General features: G+C 39.9%; 1 protein-coding gene and 1 non-coding gene across 2 annotated transcripts in view; both read right to left on the bottom strand.

Moving 5' to 3' along the window:
* Positions 1–893: 893 nt before the first annotated feature.
* On the bottom strand, positions 894–1,000 carry LOC132355226 (U6 spliceosomal RNA). Its single transcript, XR_009499575.1, has one exon. It is a non-coding gene; the product is annotated as a U6 spliceosomal RNA (small nuclear RNA).
* A 10,021-nt stretch (positions 1,001–11,021) lies between these two features.
* The window catches only part of CD53 (CD53 molecule), a 31,899-nt gene continuing 23,440 nt past the window's right edge, over positions 11,022–19,480 (bottom strand). The window contains exons 6-8 of the mRNA XM_059900991.1: positions 13,873–13,953; positions 12,742–12,825; positions 11,022–11,882 (exon numbers count right to left, since the gene is read on the bottom strand). Of these exons, the coding sequence (XP_059756974.1) occupies positions 11,811–11,882; positions 12,742–12,825; positions 13,873–13,953 (237 nt within the window). The 3' untranslated portion in view covers positions 11,022–11,810. The remainder of the gene's footprint in view (positions 11,883–12,741; positions 12,826–13,872; positions 13,954–19,480) is intronic.

Genomic DNA, 19,480 nt, shown 5'->3' with positions numbered 1-19,480 from the left:
CTTGTATAAATCTTCCTGTTTATTCATCTATCTTAGTTGAATCAAATCTGCTGTTAAACGTATTCATTTATGTTTTTAAATTTTCAATTATTAAATTTTCATTATTCAAAATGCTTAGTCTTTTAGATTCTTCTCTGCACATTTTTAAAAACTGTCCTTAATTTTTGTAAATATATAAAAACATGACTATCTATATTTTGTGTCAAGTTACTGCAATATCTGAAGTTTCATGCGTCCTTTCCTATTTTGTTGTTTCTCTTGGTTAAGAGTGCCTTGTTTTCTCATGTGTTTAGTGAATTTTTTCTGTGAGTAGTTCAATTTCATTGAAAATTTGCTTTTTAAGATTCATGGAGACCTGGTATTATGTGGGTTCCTTCAGAAAGTGTGTGCATTTTGTTTCTGCCAGAGCTAAGGATAACATTTTATTTGGAACTATATTAAATTTTTAGTTTGAGAGTTTAAGAATGATTCAGACACTATAAGTTTGCACCTTAAATGCAAATTTAATCTCACACCTTAAGCCAAATTATGAATTCAGTTTTTTAGGGCTGTTGCCTTCCTCTGCTAAACTGCCAAGTTTCAGACAGATTTTCGTGTAATCTTTGGTGAAAGTGAGCAGTATTTCTAGTTCTCTCTTACACTAAGGTGAAACCGTTCGGGGTCTTTGACTTAAAGGGGGAAAGATCTCTTCTTATACTCCCTATTTTGAGCAGATCACAAAATTTTCCTCCTGTACTCCATGTGCCATGAGACTATGAAAACTGATACCCAAGTTCATCTAGTTTGGCAAAGGCCCTCAAATTCATTTTACCTCTCTGGTTCACACCATCACTATATCCCTGGATTGAGAATTTCTTACTTTCTTTACAGCTCAAAAGCGCTTTTTTTTTTTAAAAAATATGGAACGCTTCGCAAATTTGTGTATTATCCTTGTGCAGGGGCCATGCTAATCTTCTCTGTATCATTCCAATTTTAGCATATGTGCTGTTGAATCAAGCATTCAACAGTGCTCTTAATAAAACATTTTAAAGTTTTTATCTAGCATCTTAGTTATTTAAAATAGGAAGTTTAGTCTAGTAATATTGTCTGTTGTCTTATCAGAAACAGAAATCCTCTTTTTCTTTTTGAATCAATTTGGATGATTTCTATTATTTTAGAAAATTATCTCCACCACCTACATTTAAAAAATTGATTGGCCTCATATTTTTTACCATATTATCTCAAGGGCTGTAAAATTTTAACTATATCTGTGGTTATGGCCCAATTTTTATTTATAGTTAATTTGTACATTTCCCCTCTCTTTTTCTTTTTTTAAACTAATTAATTAATTTATTTTTGGTGTGTTGGGTCTTCGTTTCTGTGCAAGGGCTTTCTCTAGTTGCAGCAAGCGGGGGCCACTCTTCATTGCGGTGCACAGGCCTCTCACTGTCGCAGCCTCTCCCATTGCGGAGCACAGGCTCCAGACGCGCAGGCTCAGTAGTTGTGGCGCACAGGCTTAGTTGCTCGGCAGCATGTGGGATCTTCCCAGACCAGGGCTCGAACCCATGTCCCCTGCATTAGCAGGAAGATTCTCAACCACTGCACCACCAGGGAAGCCCTCCCCTCTCTTTTTCTAATGTGATCAGGCCAATATAATTAATATAGACAAATAGTTGACAAAAGAAAATGTGATAAGAACTATGAAATTTCTATGAGTGTGTTATGGAGGTAAACACAAGAGACATTTTGTCAAGATTTAAATAGGAATACGTATGTAAAGCTCTTAGCACACTATCTCATACTTGATAAAATCTCAATAGATATTGATGCCGAAAGCTCAGCCTCTGTGCACCAGTGCGAAATCGAATCTTGGAGACAGAGTTTTGGGTGAAGTAGAAAAGAATAACTTTATTGCTTTGCCAGGCAAAGGTGGACATAATAGTCTCCTGCCCCAACAACTATGTGTCCCAACAGGGGAGGATTTGATGAGGAGTTTTATAGCAATGGTTCAAGGGTGAGGTTGCTGATAAGATTAGGGTGTATGCAGGGCCTCCATTCCTCTAATCTGATCTCAGGTAATCTTCCTGATCAGTTTCTCTGGTTCCTTTAATGTAGCCTCAGGTGGTCTTTCTCTGGTGTGAAGAATGATGACATGTTAAAGAGCTTAAAGACATTGTTATGTGCATCCCTTGAGGTGGAACCAGGACCATGCCTTAAGACTGCACTATTGTTTCCTGGCTGCCCCTCCCTTGTCTTTGCATCCCTTCCTTTCCCCGATTAACAACTGTTGGACTCTGCCCTTTGGAACCCAGGGAAGGTCATGGAGGCCGGAGTCAAGAAACAGGAGACAGAAAGGCTTTTGAGCCCAGGAGCCCCACAGGGTTCTGCTCAATTTCAATACTAAACTTTACAGTATTAAGGAAAACTTTCTTAGAGAAAGCAGAGGGTAAGAATTATCCAGACAAAGTGGATCAGTGGATGAGTGGGAAAAGTTTAGTACTGATAAAGCTTAGAGCAACTAAATAAATTTTAACATAACTAAAGCATAGAATAAAAGAATGGTAATGGCAGGGGGTGAGGTTGAAGACCTAAGAGTAAAGCATATCATGTAGAGCCTGGTAGGCATAATAAGGAATCTGGACTTTATTCTAAGAGAAACATAGTTATTGAAGGGTTTCAAGCAGGAAAGTCTCCTGATTTTTTTTAAAGTTTTTTTTTATTGTGGTAAAAGTCACATAATATAAAACACATGATTTTAACCATATTTAACTGTACAGTTCTGTGGCACTAAATACATTCACATAGTTGTGCAAATCTCACCATCATTCATCTCCAGAATTTTTCAACTTCCTAAACTGAAACTTTGTCCTCATTAAACACTAACTCCCCATTCCCCCTCCCCAACCCACCCCTCACTCCTTGGCCCCTGGCATCATTCAATGTACTTTCTGACTCTATGAATTTGACTATTCTAGGTACCTTGTATAAGTGGAATCAAACAGTATTTGTCTACAACTACTGTATATTAAAATGCATTTTTAAGGTTACCTTAATATATGTCTTACAAACAGATTGTATCTTCTTTTTTCCCCCCCTGTGCTATACAGTAGGTTCTCATTAGTTATCTATTTTATACATAGTAGTGTATATATATCAATCTCAATCTCCCAATTTATCCGACCCACCCCCTTTCCTCCCTTGGTGTTGATACGTTTGTTCTTTATGTCTCTGTCTCTATTTCTGCTTTGTGAATAGGTTCATCTGTACTATTTTTCTACATTCCACATATATGTGTTAATATACGATATTTGTTTTTCTCTTGCTGACTTACTTCACCCTGTATGACAGTATCTAGGTCCATCCATGTCTCTGCATATAGCACAATTTTATTCCTTTTTATAGCTGAATAATATTCCATTGTATATATGTACCACATCTTCTTTATCCATTCCACTGTTGATGGACATTTAGGTTGCTTCCATGTCCTGGCAATTGTAAATAGAGCTGCAATGAATATTAGGGTGCATACATCTTTTGGAATTATGGTTTTCTCTGGGTATACACCCAGTAGTGGGATTGCTGGGTCATATGGCAGTTCTATTTTTAGTTTTTTAAGGAACCTCCATACTGTTCTCCATAGTGGCTGCATCCATTTACATTCCCACCCACAGTGCAAGAGGGTTCCCTTTTCTCCACACCCTCTCCAGCATTTATTGATTGTAGGTTTTTTGATGATGGCCATTCTGACCAGTGTGAGGTGATTGTAGCTTTGATTGTAGCTTTGATTTGCATTTCTCTAATGATTAGTGATGTTGAGCATCCTTTCATGTGTTTGTTGGCAATCTGTATATCTTCTTTGGAGAAATGTCTATTTAGGTCTTCTGCCCATTTTTTGACTGGGTTGTTTGTTTTTTTGAAATTGAACTGCACGTGCTATTTGTATATTTTGGATATTAATCCCTTGTCAGTTGCTTCGTTTGCATATACTTTCTCCCATTCTGAGGGTTGTTTTTTCATCTTGTTTATGGTTTCCTTTGCTGTGCAAAAGATTTTAAGTTTCATTAGGTCCCATTTGTTTATTATTGTTTTTATTTTCATTACTCTAGGAGGTGGTCAAAAAATCTTGTTGTAATTTATGTCAAAGAGTGTTCTGCCTATGTTTTCCCCTAAGAGTTCTGTAGTGTCTGGTCTTACGTTCAGGTCTTTAATCCATTTTGAGTTTATTTTTGTGTATGGTGTTAGGGAGTGTTCTAATTTCATTCTTTTACATGTAGCTGTCCAGTTTTCCCAGCACCACTTATTGAAGAGGCTGTCTTTTCTCCATTGTATATTCTTGCCTCTTTTATCATAGATTAGGTGAGCATAGGTATGTGGGTTTATCTCTGGGCTTTCTATCCTGTTCCATTGATCTATATTTCTGTTTTTGTGCCAGTAGCATACTGTTTTGATCACTATGGTTTTGTAGTACTGTCTGAAGTCAAGGATTCTGATTCTTTCACCTCCATATTTGTTTGTTTGTTTTGTTCTGTTTTGTTTTTTTCTCAAGATTGCTTTGGCTATTTGGGGTCTTTTGTGTTTCCATACAAAGTGTAAAATTTTTTGTTCTAGTTCTGTGAAAAATACCATTGGTAATTTGATAGGGATTGCATTCAATCTGTAGACTGCTTTGGGAAATAGAATCATTTTGACAAACTTGTTTCTTCCAATCTAAGAACATGGTATATCTCTCCATCTGTTTGTGTCATCTTTGATTTCTTTCATCAGTATCTTATAGTTTTCTGCATACAGGTCTTTTGTCTCCTCAGGTAGTTTTATTCCTAGGTATTTTATTCTTTTTGTTGCAATGGTAAATAGGATTGTTTCCTTAATTTATATTTCTGCTAATTCATTGCTAGTGTATAGGGATGCAAGTGATTTCTGTGCATTAATTTTGTATCCTGCAACTTTACCAAATTCATTGATTAGCATCAGTAGTTTTCTGGTGGCATCTTTAGGATTTTCTATGTATAGTATCATGTCATCTGCAAACAGTGACATTTTAGTTCTTTTCCAATTTGTATTCCTTTTATTTCTTTTTCTTCTCTGATTGCCATGGATAGGATTTCCAAAACTATGTTGAATGATAGTGTCAAGAGCGGGCATCCTTGTCTTGTTCCTGATCTTAGAGGAAATGCTTTCAATTTTTCACCATTGAGAATGATGTTTGCTGTGGGTTTATCATATATGGCCTTTATTATGTTGAGGTAGGTTCCCACTATGCCCACTTTCTGGTGAGTTTTTATCATAAATGGGTGTTGAATTTTGTCAAAAGCTTTTTCTGCATCTATTGAGATTATCATATGGTTTTTATCCTTCAATTTGTTAATATGGTGTATACGTTGTTTGATTTGCATATAGTGAAGAATCCTTGCATTCCTGGGATAAACCCCACTTGTTCATAGTGTATGATCCTTCTAATGTGCTGTTGGATTCTGTTTGCTAGTATTTTGTTGAGGATTTTTGCATCTATATTCATCAGTGATATTGGTCTGTAATTTTCTTTTTTTGTAGTATCTTTGTCTGGTTTTGATATCAGGGTGATGGTGGCCTCGTAGTTTGAGTTTGGGAGTGTTCCTCCCTCTGCTATATTTTGGAAGAGTTTGAGAAGGATAGGTGTTAGGTCTTCTCTAAATGTTTGATAGAATTCTCCTGTGAAGCCATCTGGTCCTGAACTTTTGTTTATTGGAAGATTTTTAATCACAGTTTCAATTTCAGGGCTTGTGATTGGTCTGTTTATATTTTCTATTTCTTCCTGGTTCAGTCTTTGAAGTTTGTGCTTTTCTGAGAATTTGTCCATTTCTTCCAGGTTGTCCATTTTATTGGCATATAGTTGCTTGTAGTAATCTTTCATGATCCTGTGTATTTCACAGTGTCAGTTGTTACTTCTCCTTTTTCATTTCTAATTCTATTTTTCTGAGTTATCTCCCTTTTCTTTCTTGATGAGTCTTGTTAAAGGTTTATCAATTTTGTTTATCTTCTCAAAGAACCAGCTTCTAATTTCATTGATCTTTGCTATTGTTTGCTTTGTTTCTATTTCATTTATTTCTCCACTAATTTTTATGATTTCTTTCCTTCTATTAACTTTGGGGGTTTTTTTTTGTTCTTCTTTCTCTAGTTCCTTTAGGTGTAAGGTTAGATTGTTTATTTGAGATTTTTCTCATATCTTGAGGTAGGATTGTATTGCTATCGACTTCCCTCTTAGGACTGCTTTTGCTGCATCCCAGAGGTTTTGGATGGTTGTGTTTTCTTTGCCATTTGTCTCTAGGTATTTTTTGATTTCCTCTTTGAGTTCTTCAGTGATCTCTTGGTTATTTAGTAACGTATTGTTTAACCTCCAAGTGTTTGTGTTTTTTATGCGTTTTTTCCCCTGTAATTGATTTCTAATCTCATAGCGTTCTGGTCAGTAAAGATGCTTGACAAGATTTCAATTTTCTTAAATTTACCGAGGCTGGATTTGTGACCCAAGGTGTGATCTATCCTGGAGAATGGTCCATGTGCACTTGAGAAAAAGTGTTATCTGCTGTTTTCAGATGGAATGGCCTCTAAATATCAATTAAATCTATCTGGTCTATTGTGTCATTTAAAGCTTCTGCTTCCTTATTCATATTCTGTTTGGATGATCTTTCCATTGGTGTAAGTGAGGTGTTAAAGTCCCCCACTATTATTGTGTTACTGTTGATCTCCTCTTTTATAGCTTTTAGCAGTTGCCTAATGTATTGAGGTGCTCCTATGTTGGGTGCATATATATTTAAAATTGTTATATCTTCTTCTTGGATTGATCCCTTGATCATTATGTAGTGTCCTTCTTTGGCTCTTGTAATAGTCTTTATTTTAAAGTCTATTTTGTCTGATATGAGAATTGCTTCTCCAGCTTTCTTTTGATTTCTATTTGCATGGAATATCTTTTTTCCATCCCTTCACTTTCAGTCTGTATGTGTCCTTAGGTCTGAAGCGGGACTCTTGTACACAGCATATATACAGGTCTTGTGTTTGTATCCATTCAGCTAGCCTGTGTCTTTTGGTTGGAGTATTTAATCCATTCACATTTAAGGTAATTATCGATATGTATGTTCCTAGTACCATTTTCTTAATTGTTTTGGGTTTATTTTTGTAAGTCCTTTTCTTCTCTTGTGTTTCCCACTTACAGAAGTTCCTTTAGCATTTGTTGTATAGCTGGTTTGGTGGTGCTGAATTCTCTTAGCTTTTGCTTGTCTGTAAAGCTTTTGATTTCTCTGTCAAATCTGAATGAGATCCTTGCTGGGTAGAGTAATCTTGGTTGTAGGTTCTTCCCTTTCATCACTTTAAATATATCCTGCCACTCTATTCTGGATTGCAGAGTTTCTGCTGAAAAATCAGTTGATAACTTTATGGGGTTTCCCTTGTCTGTTATTTGTTGCTTTTCCCATGCTGCTTTCAATATTTCTTTGAATTTAATTTTTGTTGGTTTGATTAATAGGTGTCTCAACATGTTTCTCCTTGGATTTATCCTGTGTGGGATTCTCTGCACTTCCTGGACTTGGGTGGCTATTTCCTTTCCCATGTTAGGGAAGCTTTCGACTATAATCTCTTCAAGTATTTTCTCAGGTCTTTTCTCTCTTTCTTCTTCTTCTGGGACCCCTATAATTCGAATGTTGGTGCATTTAATGTTGTTGCAGAAATCTCTGTGACTGTCCTCCTTTCTTTTTATTCTTTTTTCTTTATTCTGCTCCTAGGCAGTTATTTCCACCATTCTATCTTCCAGCTCACTCATTCATTCTTCTCCCTCAATTATTCTGCTATTGATTCCTTCTATTGTATTTTTCATTTCAGTTATTGTGTTGTTCATCACTGATTGTTTGTCCTTTAGTTCTTCTAGGTCCTTGTTAAACATTTCTTGTATTTTCTTGACCCATTCCTCCATTCTATTTCTGAGATTTTGGATCATCTTTACTATCATTACTCTGAATTCTTTTTCAGGTAGATTGCCTATTTCCTCTTCATTTATTTGGTCTTGCAGGCTTTTATCTTGTTCCTCTATCTGTAACATATTTCTCTGTCATCTCATTTTTGTTGATGGGTGGGGCTATGTTCCTATCTTGCTGCTTGTTTGGCTTGAGGCATCTAGCACTGGAGTTTGCAGGCAGTTAGGTGGAGCTGGATCTTGGTGCCAAGATGAGGATCTCTGTGAGAGCTCACAGAGATTATTGTTCCCTGGTGTCTGAAGTTCTCTGTTAGTCCAATGCTCCCACCACAGGTGCTCAGGCCCAACCTCCAGCCTGGAAACTACAATCCCACAAGCCAAGAGGTGCAGCAAAAAGGAACAAAAAAGAAAAATAGACAACAAACAAAAAAGAGCAGAACAATAACAAAGAATAAGAAATAAAATAAAATTAGAAAAATAAAAAATATGTTAGAAAAAATAAAAATAAAAATGAAACAACAAAACACAACAGCAAAAAATATTTTTTTTAACTTAAAAAATTTTTTTAAATTAAAATTCCCTGGTGCCTCTGCTATCAATTTCATTGCCCCCACAGTGAGCTACATCCAACCCCTGTCTCCCTAGGAGGGCCTCCAACACCTTTAGGTAGCTATCTGGACCCGCTGTGTCTGCCCCACCTCTGTTTGTGTTTCTTTCACCAGTGTCTGCTCCTGAAGATGGCCCAGAGCACATATGCTCGTGCAAGCCAGCTTGGGGGCAGGCTTCCATGGGTGTGTCCACAGGGGCCATCATGGCTTGAGGAGGCTTTGGAGAATGGTGGTGCTCGGTCTGCCTGGACCCTTGCAGCCCTAGGAGGAGCTTTGCCAGGGGTGGCACATGGGCCACCAGGACCTGTGCAGTCTTTGTAGGCTTTGTGGGGGACAGTGCTCAGGTCCACCAGGAACTGAGCAGCCCCCAGAAGCCCTGGGGGGTGTTGTACTTGGGTCCGTTGGGACCCAAGAAGCCAGAGGAGGCCTCAGCAGGGGCAGGGCTCAGGCATGGGACCTATATGGGCTGAAGAGACCTCCATGAGGTTAGGGCTCAGGCCCAGCACCCTAGCAGGCTTGCTGGTGCCCGAGTGGTGGGGGGAACCCTGGTTTGAGGGGCGGGTGAGCCTGCTCAGGTGTGTGCCCCTGCCACTGCCCAAGGAGGCCAGGCTGGTGGACAGGGAAGGGTGTTGCAAGGGTGGCCTTTCCCTCTGCGCACCACTCAACAATTGCGCCCCACTTCCCTGGTGGCCTGGGCCTCCTCCACCAAACTTCCTGGCTGTGGAACCCTTCCCCCCTGCCACCCCAGATCATCTCCCCACCTCCCACAACCGTCCCCTCCCTGGGTCCACCCTCCAAACCCACTGTCCAGCACCCAGCCCTTCTCCCCACCAGGGGACACACAATCCAGGCTGGCGTGCGTAGGGGCCTAGCAAAGACCACACACATGCCCCACTCCTCTCTCCCCCCAAAGACCTTTGCAGGGCACCCCTCTGACACCCTGCCCCTTGAAGGTCCCCCCGTCTCTGCTGATCCCCCCACCACTAGTGGGTCCCCCTGAGTGCTGAAACCTCTCCTCTCCCCCAGCCCCTCCCCCTAGGGGTGCCAGCCCTGTTCCGTCTCCATCACTCTTCCCTCCCACCTTCCCTCCCTCCTTCCCTTCCATGTCCCACCCAGCTGCACAGGGACCCCTCCTGTCCCCCAGGTGTCCAAGGTTCCCCATTAATGCCTAGCAGGTGCTCTGTGAGAACTGTTCTGATGCACCCCTGCTGTACCTGTGAGGAGATGCAAACTCCACTTTCTCCTACTCTGCCATCTTGACCCAGAGTTCGAAAGTCTCCTTATTATATTTACGTTTTAGAAATATTATTTTGGCTACTGTATGGAGAATAGCTTAGATGGGGTCAATAGTGGGTACTAGGAGAACAGATAGCAGACAACTGAGGGAATATAGGTAAGAAATGAAATGGGGAGAGTGGATGAATTAGGTATTTTGCAGCTGAATCCTTAGAACTTTATGACTGAATGGATGTTGGGAGGGAAGGGCAGGCTAGAGTTAGGACACAGCCCAGGTTTCTGGCTAGGGCAACCAGAAGGTGGTCTTATCACTCACTGATATGGGGGAACAAAGAAGAGAAACAGGCTTGGAAGATACAATAAGTTTTATTTTGTGCATGTTGAATGTGAGACATGTTTGATACTTGTGATAATCATTAGAATGTCCCCTCTGCTCCTTTGCCTCAGGAAAGTACAAAAGATATAGATTTCCTTATAAACTGCTATGAATTTGACCAATTTTCCTAAAAGGAAGTTGGAGATCCTACACAAATCTTTGAGAATAGAAACCAATTCTGTCACCCCTTTCTTTAACTTCTCTACATTTGACTCTGTATTAGATGTGGTCTGATCTTTTGCTTTCAAAGTATGGTTATCATATAGACAATTAAATTTAGCTTCTCCTGACCCAACAAACATGGTGTAGTTGACCACCTCTAAGATAGCCCCCAGTGATCTCCACCCCATAGTATCTACACACTTGTGTAATTTCCTCCCCTTGAGTGTGAACTTTTCAACTTACTTCTAAGGAATAGTATACAGCAGGACTGATGTGATGGCACTTCTGAGTTAGGTTATAAAAGGAGTGTATGGCTTGTTTTGGGTGCTGTATTTCATGCTGTCTCTTGAATACCTTACTATGGGGAGAATGAGCCTCCATGTCATAAGGCAGTGTTATGGAAAGGTGCATGTGGCAAAGAACTGATGCCTATCAGGAGCCATATGAGAACTTGGAAGTGTGTCCTTTTCTAGTTGAGACTTGAGATGACTGCAGCTGATTGTAGTCATGTGAGAGATCACGAGCCAGAATCACTCAGTAAAGTTGCTCCCAGATTCATGATCAACAAAAAATGTCAGATAATAAATGTTCATTGTTCTCAGCGACAAGTTTTGGAGTAATTCATTATGTAGCAATAGATAACTAATATCCCTAACTTGCTGGCAGGGCAATCAGGCTGAGTCATGGAAATTATATTTGAGACAAAGGAATGAGAATGTAGTGATTGACAGAACATAAGCTATTTTATTTATTGAAGAATTAAAATAGTACATTAACAAAAACTTATCTGAAAGAGAAATAACACCAGAACTCTTTTGAATGTGATTATCACCTAAACCACCAGAAATACCTATCCTGCTGAATTCCTTCATAGTTATGTAAATCAAAGGCTAAGAGATTGGCAGAAATCAGGATGTGAGTCATTGGATAGTTTATTTTGGAAAGACTTAGATGAATCAATAAGACCCTTTAATAAAGAAATTGAAATGAAACCTAACCTTTGGAGAAAGGGTACTCTGTCATTCCTGTAGCCAAGGCCCCCAGACAAAAGGAAACAGAGGATTGTGACAACGATCCAGTGAACCTGGCCCCAGAGCTCCCTTAAGCTTATCTCTTGATTGACTTTGGAGAGTGGGCTGGGCATGATTTAGAGGCCAGAGACTTGTTTGACAATGGGAAGATGCAAAAACTCAAGCTGCAGACCCATCCTTTGATCTTGAGCCATTAGTACCACAGGTTCTCTTGGACTTTCATGTCTGATAAATGCTCAGTTATTAATGAGTGACAAAGCTGCTGCCATGAATGGTAAAGGATTGTCTTGCTATCTGAGATGGGAAGTGCCTGACCAACACCCTCTTCTCTGGTTGTATGAGACAGGGACTCAACAGGGAAGAGATGGGAGGGGGACAAAGACACCAGTTCAGGAGGTGGTCATTTAGGGCTTCATGTTACAAGTGGTTTTGGATTTCCAGTGATGAAACAAGTCTCTCCAGCACAAGGCAGCCGCAGGTCATAATCCTAGGACCTGGCTGGTTTTGTCAATCTGGCAATTCAACGTCAGTGCAAAGGACATCCCCAATACCTGAGGGAAGAGTTGGGAAAATGTGAGGTCTTTACAGGTAGAAACATCTCACTCACAGTCCCTGGGATCAGTCCCAGAGAAAAAGAAATTGTCCATCACACTGAGACTACCCTTCCTACTATCACTTCTAATTCTTTCTCAGGAGTTTTCTCCTTTAGCTTTAGAGTGGCAGTGGGGAGACAAGTGGGGGTAATGATGGCAAGACAGTAGAGTATAAAGTATTGGGACATCTTTTGTCTCCTTAAGAAATCACAGAAGTCCTGCTGCTGGTATAATCAAGCTCTGCACAGGTCAACACTTTGTGCAATGAGTGATCTCTACCCTTGCCTTAGGCCTCTTTGGTTTCCAAGCAGAGAAAAATCATTTCTCTCTGAGCGTCTTGATTAGGTCTTAGCTAATCTGTGATACACTCAAGACACTTGGGTATAAAAATGGTAGAAATATCACATAATAAAAAAAACAAAAAACTACCCCCCATTCACCCTTGACTTGTCAAACTAAGCAGAGAAGCAATGAGGAAATTGATTACAGTTTTCATCACCAACTCCTGCTTAGCACACAAGGCCAATTTTTCAAGTGGAGTGCTTTATTCATCACAGGCTTTTCCAGACCAGCTCTGTGAGGGACCAAAGTAAGGTTCTGCTTGGTGGTTTTTAATTTGACAATGAAACACTCATTTCCCTTAGGGATAAATTAACCAGATAGAACTTACAGCATATTTTCTGTATGCCTTAAACTGGTAATAACATCATTTTCTACTTGACTGGGGGAGCTCATATTTATGTACCTGGTACCGTTCTAAAAATTACATGACTTATCTCATTAAATCCTCAAAGTAGTCCTCTGGTTAAGCTCTTACCTGGATTACACATACACAGATAGTGATGATTCCGATATACAGGAAATTGGAGTGAAACCACAGTTTTGCTTTTACATAGCAACCCTAGAAAAAATTACAAGTACAAATGACACTACTATATTACTCAACTTTATCAGGAGGCTTATTTGGGAAGACAGTTTGTATTTTGCCTTATGCCAAGAGACTTAGGCCAGGCATTATATTTTAATTTTTTTATATGGATGAAGAAATGTGCATAAAATAGAAAATATTAAACTAGAGACTTTTCTGGTATTGTTTTCATTACAGTGTCATCTAAAGTAGAAGTCTTAGATCTTTACACACTGAGTTAAACTAGATCCTAAGAGGCAGGTCAACCACATATGTCTTTGTGTTTTTTGAATATTCACTAGTGTCTTGGGATTGACAAATGGGAATATAGGTTATGCAATCCTAGGACTGGTTGCATTTCAGCTTCTGCTTCAAAAGCCAGTAAACATATAATAGGCCTGCCAAGCTGCAGGGCAGTTGCTGGTTGGTAGGTGTCCCAGTCTTTCTTCACAGACCCTCCCAAATTCCAGAGATTTCCAAACAACCTCAAGTGAGTAACATGGGGTAGCAGGACCTTAGGGACTTAGTCTAGTTGAAAGTTGATTTGGGCTTCTTCTCTGGGTCTAGTCAGAAGTTCCATCAACTCTCTCTTCCCCAGCTCCTCACTCCTTCACTTATGATTCATTCTGCTAAAGGGTTGGATGCTGCCATCTCCAAGGAAGGAGAGCAGGGAAACAGGTAGAGAGAGAAGCTTTTCTGCTTCAACCTTACAATTTCACTTTCAACCATAAGAAGACCTAATTCTTGCTCAAGAAAAATCTAGACATAGTCTTCTGCCACTATCACATAAAATTTCCCCTCTAATGTAATAGTTTAGAGTAGCAAGATTCTTCATGGCATCTCTAATCTAGATGAACTTACTCTTTTTTTGTTTGTTTTTCTTATTTGTCTAGTTATATGGGTTGTTTCCCTGGTCTCTCTTTTGTTTAAGGTTTCCTGTTTCTGGCTGGGAGGACTAGGTCCTGTACGACTGGAGTTTCTAAGGTAATTAAAAGTTTAATCACAGTGGCCAATAGCAGAAAATTTCTAAAAATAAATTACCTTAACTTGTGGTTCTGAGGGGCAAGATGCTGGTGGGCTGCCCATCCAATCACTCGTGCCATTTACACCGCAACATTGCAGCTGAAAGCCAAACCCCAAACAAGTGATGGTTAGTAAGATAACAGAAAGAAAACCATGGGCCAGAATTGGCCTGACTATTATGGCTCCTTAAAACTAAGTACTTTCAAACCTGTGATACCATTTCCTTCACACAAAACTTCTTGAAGTAGAGAGGGCATATTTAATTTATTCACATTTTACAAATAAAAAATTAGGCACACAGGAGACTTTATAATGGAGGGATCAGGCTGACCACACCTAGACCCATTGTATGGCTGTTAGCATAGCTGATGCTATCTTGGGCCCTTACAGTTTCTCCTGTCCTACCGCTGACCCTACCCAGGGTACAGTAAATCACTTCTATGTCATAAAGAGCTTTGTAATTAATAGATATTGTGGCCTCTATGCTCTGTTAGTCCCCAAACAATGATGATAACCTTTGCTGATGTTCTCCCAGTGCCCACAAGACTAGTTACCATTCATTCTGACTTAGGAATGTATGTCCTGTTTCCAAGCATCTACCTCCATACACTAAGTTAACTATAAAATTGTCCCGATGGCTCCTTGGCAGTGTGGAGTGTAGCTGCAAATGCTTCCTGATCCTTGTCCTCCAGATCCTAATACTACCCTGTGAGTAAGTTACCCTATAGTAAACTGATCCAGTGATTATATGGAGCTGCCTGCCTTGTTTTTTGGTCTCAAGATGCCTCCTCAGTTCACTGGGCACTTTTCGTTCCCTCCATCTTTGGACAATTGGCAAGTCAGGCAGGAGACTGAAAATAATGCAGGAATGGGTGAAGGGGCCAAACAGGGAAAAGCTTGTTGTCTGTGGGGGAAACCCCAGGTTGGCCAGCCATTTCCATGTGGGGTGATCTGGCTATATTTATGGAACACTTCAGGCTGGTGCAAGAGTAGAAGGATACCCTGAAAACACCAAAGGGCATACTAGATGTATTAACCGAAGAGGTAGCACAGTGAAAGTGGGGTGAAAAAAAAGTGAGCAAGTTATTGCAGCTGTTGCATGGCCTTTGTTATGGACTCTAAATATTAGCACAGAAAAGGAATTACAGTTCACCTGGGAACTAGAGAAGACTAAAGAGGCGCTGGCACTAGAGAGGACTGTCTGGATGGCATGTTCTGCAACTTAGGACATTATGTCAAAGAAAATACAACAAGAGGAAGAACATATTGAAGTGATGGAATGTAAGATGGCTAATCTTGACTTAGGAATGCACGTCCTGTTTCCAAGTATCTACCCCCATACCCTAGGTTACCTATAAGATCATCCCAATGGCCCCTTGACAGTGTGGAATGCATCTGCAAATGCCTCCAAATCATCTGCCTACTCCCAATCCCACTCTGTAAGTTACCCTATAATAAGCTGATCCATTGATTATATGGAGCTGCATGCTTCACTTTTTGGTCTCAAGATGCCTTCTCAGTTCGTTGGGCAGTTTTTGTTCCCTCTGTCCTCTGACACTCACCAACAAGTCTTAAGATCACAAAAAGTAGGACAATCAGATATTCTGTGCCTTCTTATGTGATGCTGTAGGAAATATCTATGTTAGTCTCACCACAAATAGAACCTTTATCAAGCCTCCAGATTCACAAGTATGGGAGACAGAGACTCCCTGTTGCTAAAATACTTTGAGAAGCAAATAGCCGAATCCAGAAATTGGGGAATTCTACAGGACAAACAACCTAATTTCTTTCCACAAGTAAATAGCATGAACACAGAGAGATACTATCATAGATTAAAAGAGATTTAGAGACATATTATCCAAATATAATATGTGGACCTCGTTTGGATCTTGGTTGGAAGAAACCAATTAAAAATAATATTTTTAGGTAAATGATTATAGACATTTATTAATGATATTAAAGAATTATTGTAAATTTTTAGGTGTATTAAAAAGACATTATTTTACTAGAAGATTAAACAACACACTTCTAAATAACACATGATCAGAAAAGAAATCTCAAGAGAAATTTTAAAATATTTGAAAACATATATAAAAATGAAAACACACATGGAAACACAACTTATAAAAATATATGGGATGCAGCAAAAGCAGTGCTTAGAGGGAAATTTATACACTGAATAAAAATATTAGAAAAGAAGAAAGATCAAAAAATCAATAATCTCAGTGTATATCTTAGAAGACTAGAAAAAGAAGAGCAAATTAAATTCAAAGTAAGAAGAAAAATAAATGAGAATTAAAGCAGAAATCAATAAAATTGAAAACAAGAAATCAATAGAGAAAATCATCAAAATTAAAAGGTGGCCTGGGGCTTCCCTGGAGGCGCAGTGGTTGGGAATCTGCCTGTCAATGCAGAGGACACGTGTTCAAGCCCTGGTCTGGGAAGATCCCACATGCCGCAGAGCAACTAGGTCCGTGAGCCACAATTACTGAGCCTGCGCGTCTGGAGCCTGTGCTCCGCAACAAGAGAGGCCGCGATAGTGAGAGGCCTGCGCACCGCGATGAAGAGTGGCTCCCGCTTGCCGCAACTAGAGAAAGCCCTCACACAGAAACGAAGACCCAACACAGCCAAAAAAAAAAAAAAAGTGGCCTGGAGAGATTGATCAAGATGGTGGAGTATGAGGACGTGAAGCTCACCTCCCCCTATGAACACATCAAAAATACATCTACATGTGGAAAAATTCTCACTGAAAACTAACTAAAAACTGGCAGAAGGACTCCTGTACAACCAAGGCTGTAAAAAAAATACACATATAATTGGGTAGGAAGGGAAAAAAAGTGATTAGGTCAGGACCTGTGCCCCTGGGAGGGGACTCAGAGTGAAAGGGAGAATGCATGGGTGGGATACCGACCCTGGGGAGTGAGTGGTGAGAACCACAAATTTGCAGCCCCAGTCGTGGGGTCCTATGCTTGGGAGAAAAGGTGCCTTGTCTGACTGGAGTACTTACTGGTTGGATTAACAGGAGGGCTGTGGAAGCCTGGACTCCACTCGTGAGGAGCGCATGCATGCTGGCTTGCCTCCAAGGCAGGGTGGAGAGATGTCTGCTTTAGCAGCTGCCAGATTTCTTGCAACCACCTACTCGCATGCCCTAACCCAAGCCAAGCAAACGCTCTGGCCCCACTCATTCCATGTCACAGTGCAACACTGGATCTGGGGTGGCCATGACCAAGGAGAAGATGCAAACCGTGGGACACAGAGGTGACCCAGTATAGTGGCGGAGCCTGGGTGGGGCAGCAGCTGCCGTTGTTGGTGTTTACTCAAGCAGTACATCAGAAACATCCTAGATCTCTGATGGAAGCTGTTCTACCACCTTCCCCCCCGCCCGCCATACACTGAGAGTCCATGTGGACCCCACCTACCCTGAGGTGTGGCTCCACAACAAGGCAGGGGAGGCAGAGGCTGGGGGCAGTGATTGGCTGTGAGGGACAAGGGGATTTGCAGCCAAGGCTGCTTCTGAGCAGAATGAGGGAAACAATTGCAGGTGTCTGTGAAGCAGCACATCAAAGACAGCTCAGATGTCTGTCTTCAGCTGACATGAGCCAAGAGCCCATATGGGTCCCACTTGCTTCAGCACTTCCCCTTTCTGGGTCAAGGGTCCCAGTGCAGGCAGAGGGGAAAACACACACTAAGGGAACAGAGCCAGTTCAGGTCTGACTCTTAGGGCTTTGACTCCAGCAACTTGGATCAGACCCTGCCACTGATAGGGCAGTGATGATCACTGAGCAGAGGGGAAGTTCCACCTTACATCTGGCTCTAGATCTAGCCCTTGCACCTCTAGTCCCACTCCCCACCAAGGTGATAGCTGTCAGCACACACTAAGGAAAGACGTGACTTGCATCCCCATCAAATCCAGCTCTCCCACCAAAGGCTTTGGGCATGCATAGTCTATACAGGGACACTCCCACATAACAACACCCCTTCAAGACTGCAGTAGGTAACTCTTTCACCTAAATTCATAGAGGCAGAGAAAGTTAAGCAAAATGAAAAGGCAGAGGACCTGCTCTCAATTGAAAGAGCAAAAGAAAACCCCTGAATAAATAAATAATGCAATAGAAATAATTTACAGATAAAGAGTTCAAAATATTGGTAATAAAAATGTTAACTGAATTAGGGAAAATAAGAGATGTACACAGTGAAAACTTTAGAGGGGAACACAAAAATATAAAAAAGAAAGAAAGAAAGAGTATACAGAGTGGGAAGGAAGACATAAAACTGTTTTTGTTCACAGGTGATATGATCATCTATGAAGAGAATCTGAAAGAATTGACATAAAAAATTCCTGGGACTAACAAGCAATTATAACAAGGTTGCAGAACATAAAGTTAATATACAAAAGCCAATTGCTTTCCTATATTACAACAATGAATAAGTGGAATTTGAAATTAAAAACACAATACCATTTACATTAGCATCCCCCAAAATGAAATACTTAAGTATTCAATATAAATCTAACAAAATATGTACAAGATCTGTATGAGGAAAAAACTCATAAAACTCTGATGAACAAAATCAAAGAAGAACCAAGTAAATGGGGAGATATGCCATGTTCGTGGATAGGAAGACTCAGTGTTAAGGTATTAGTTCTTCCCAACTTGATCTATAGATTCAGTGCTACCCCAATCAAAATCCCAGCCGGTTATTTTATGGATATGAACCAACTGATTCTAAAGTTTATATAGAGAGGCAAAAGACCCAGAATAGTCAATACAATATTGAAGAAAAAGAACAAATTTGGAGGACTGATGCTACCCAGCTTCAAGACTTACTATAAAGCTACAGTAATCAAGACAGTATGGTATTGGTGAAAGAATAGACAAATAGATTTAGAGAGCCCAGAAACAGGCCTGCATAAATATAGTCAAATGATCTTTGACAAAGGAGCAAAGGCAATACAATGGAAAAAAGATAGTCTGTTTAACAAATGGTGCTGGAATAACTGGACATACACATGCAAAAAAAAAAAAAGAAAGAAAGAAAGAAAGAAAAAAATCTAGACTGAGACCTTACACCCTTCACAAAAATTAACTCCAAATAGATCATAGACCTAAAAGTAAAACACAAAACTATAAAAATCCTAGAAGATAATACAGGAGAAAACCTACATGACCTTGGTTATGATTATATATTTTTTGAAACAACACCAAAGGTATGACCCATGAAAGAAATAATTGATAAGCTGGACTCAGATAAAATTAAAAACTTATATTCTGCAAAAGACAATATCAGGAGAATTAGAAGACAAGCCACAGACTGGGAGAAAATATTTGCAAAAGACACATCTGATAAAGGATTGTTGCCTAAATATTAAAGCCAAAAAAAAACCTCTTAAAACTCAACAATAAGAAAACAACCAACCTGATTAAAAAATGAACCAACGACCTTAACAGACACCTCACCAAAGAAGATATACAGATGGCAAATAAACATATGAAAATCCACATCATACGTCATCAAGGAAATGAAAATTAAAACAATGAGCTACCAGTACACGCCTATGAAGGTGGTCAAAATCTGGAACACTGACACTAAATACTCATGAGATGTGGAGCAACAGGAACACCCATAC

This window comes from Balaenoptera ricei, chromosome 1 (genome assembly GCF_028023285.1).
Source record: "Balaenoptera ricei isolate mBalRic1 chromosome 1, mBalRic1.hap2, whole genome shotgun sequence".
Taxonomy (NCBI): domain Eukaryota; kingdom Metazoa; phylum Chordata; class Mammalia; order Artiodactyla; family Balaenopteridae; genus Balaenoptera; species Balaenoptera ricei.
The sequence above is the reverse complement of the archived record's forward strand: the minus strand, read 5'-3'. Positions and strand labels throughout refer to the sequence as shown.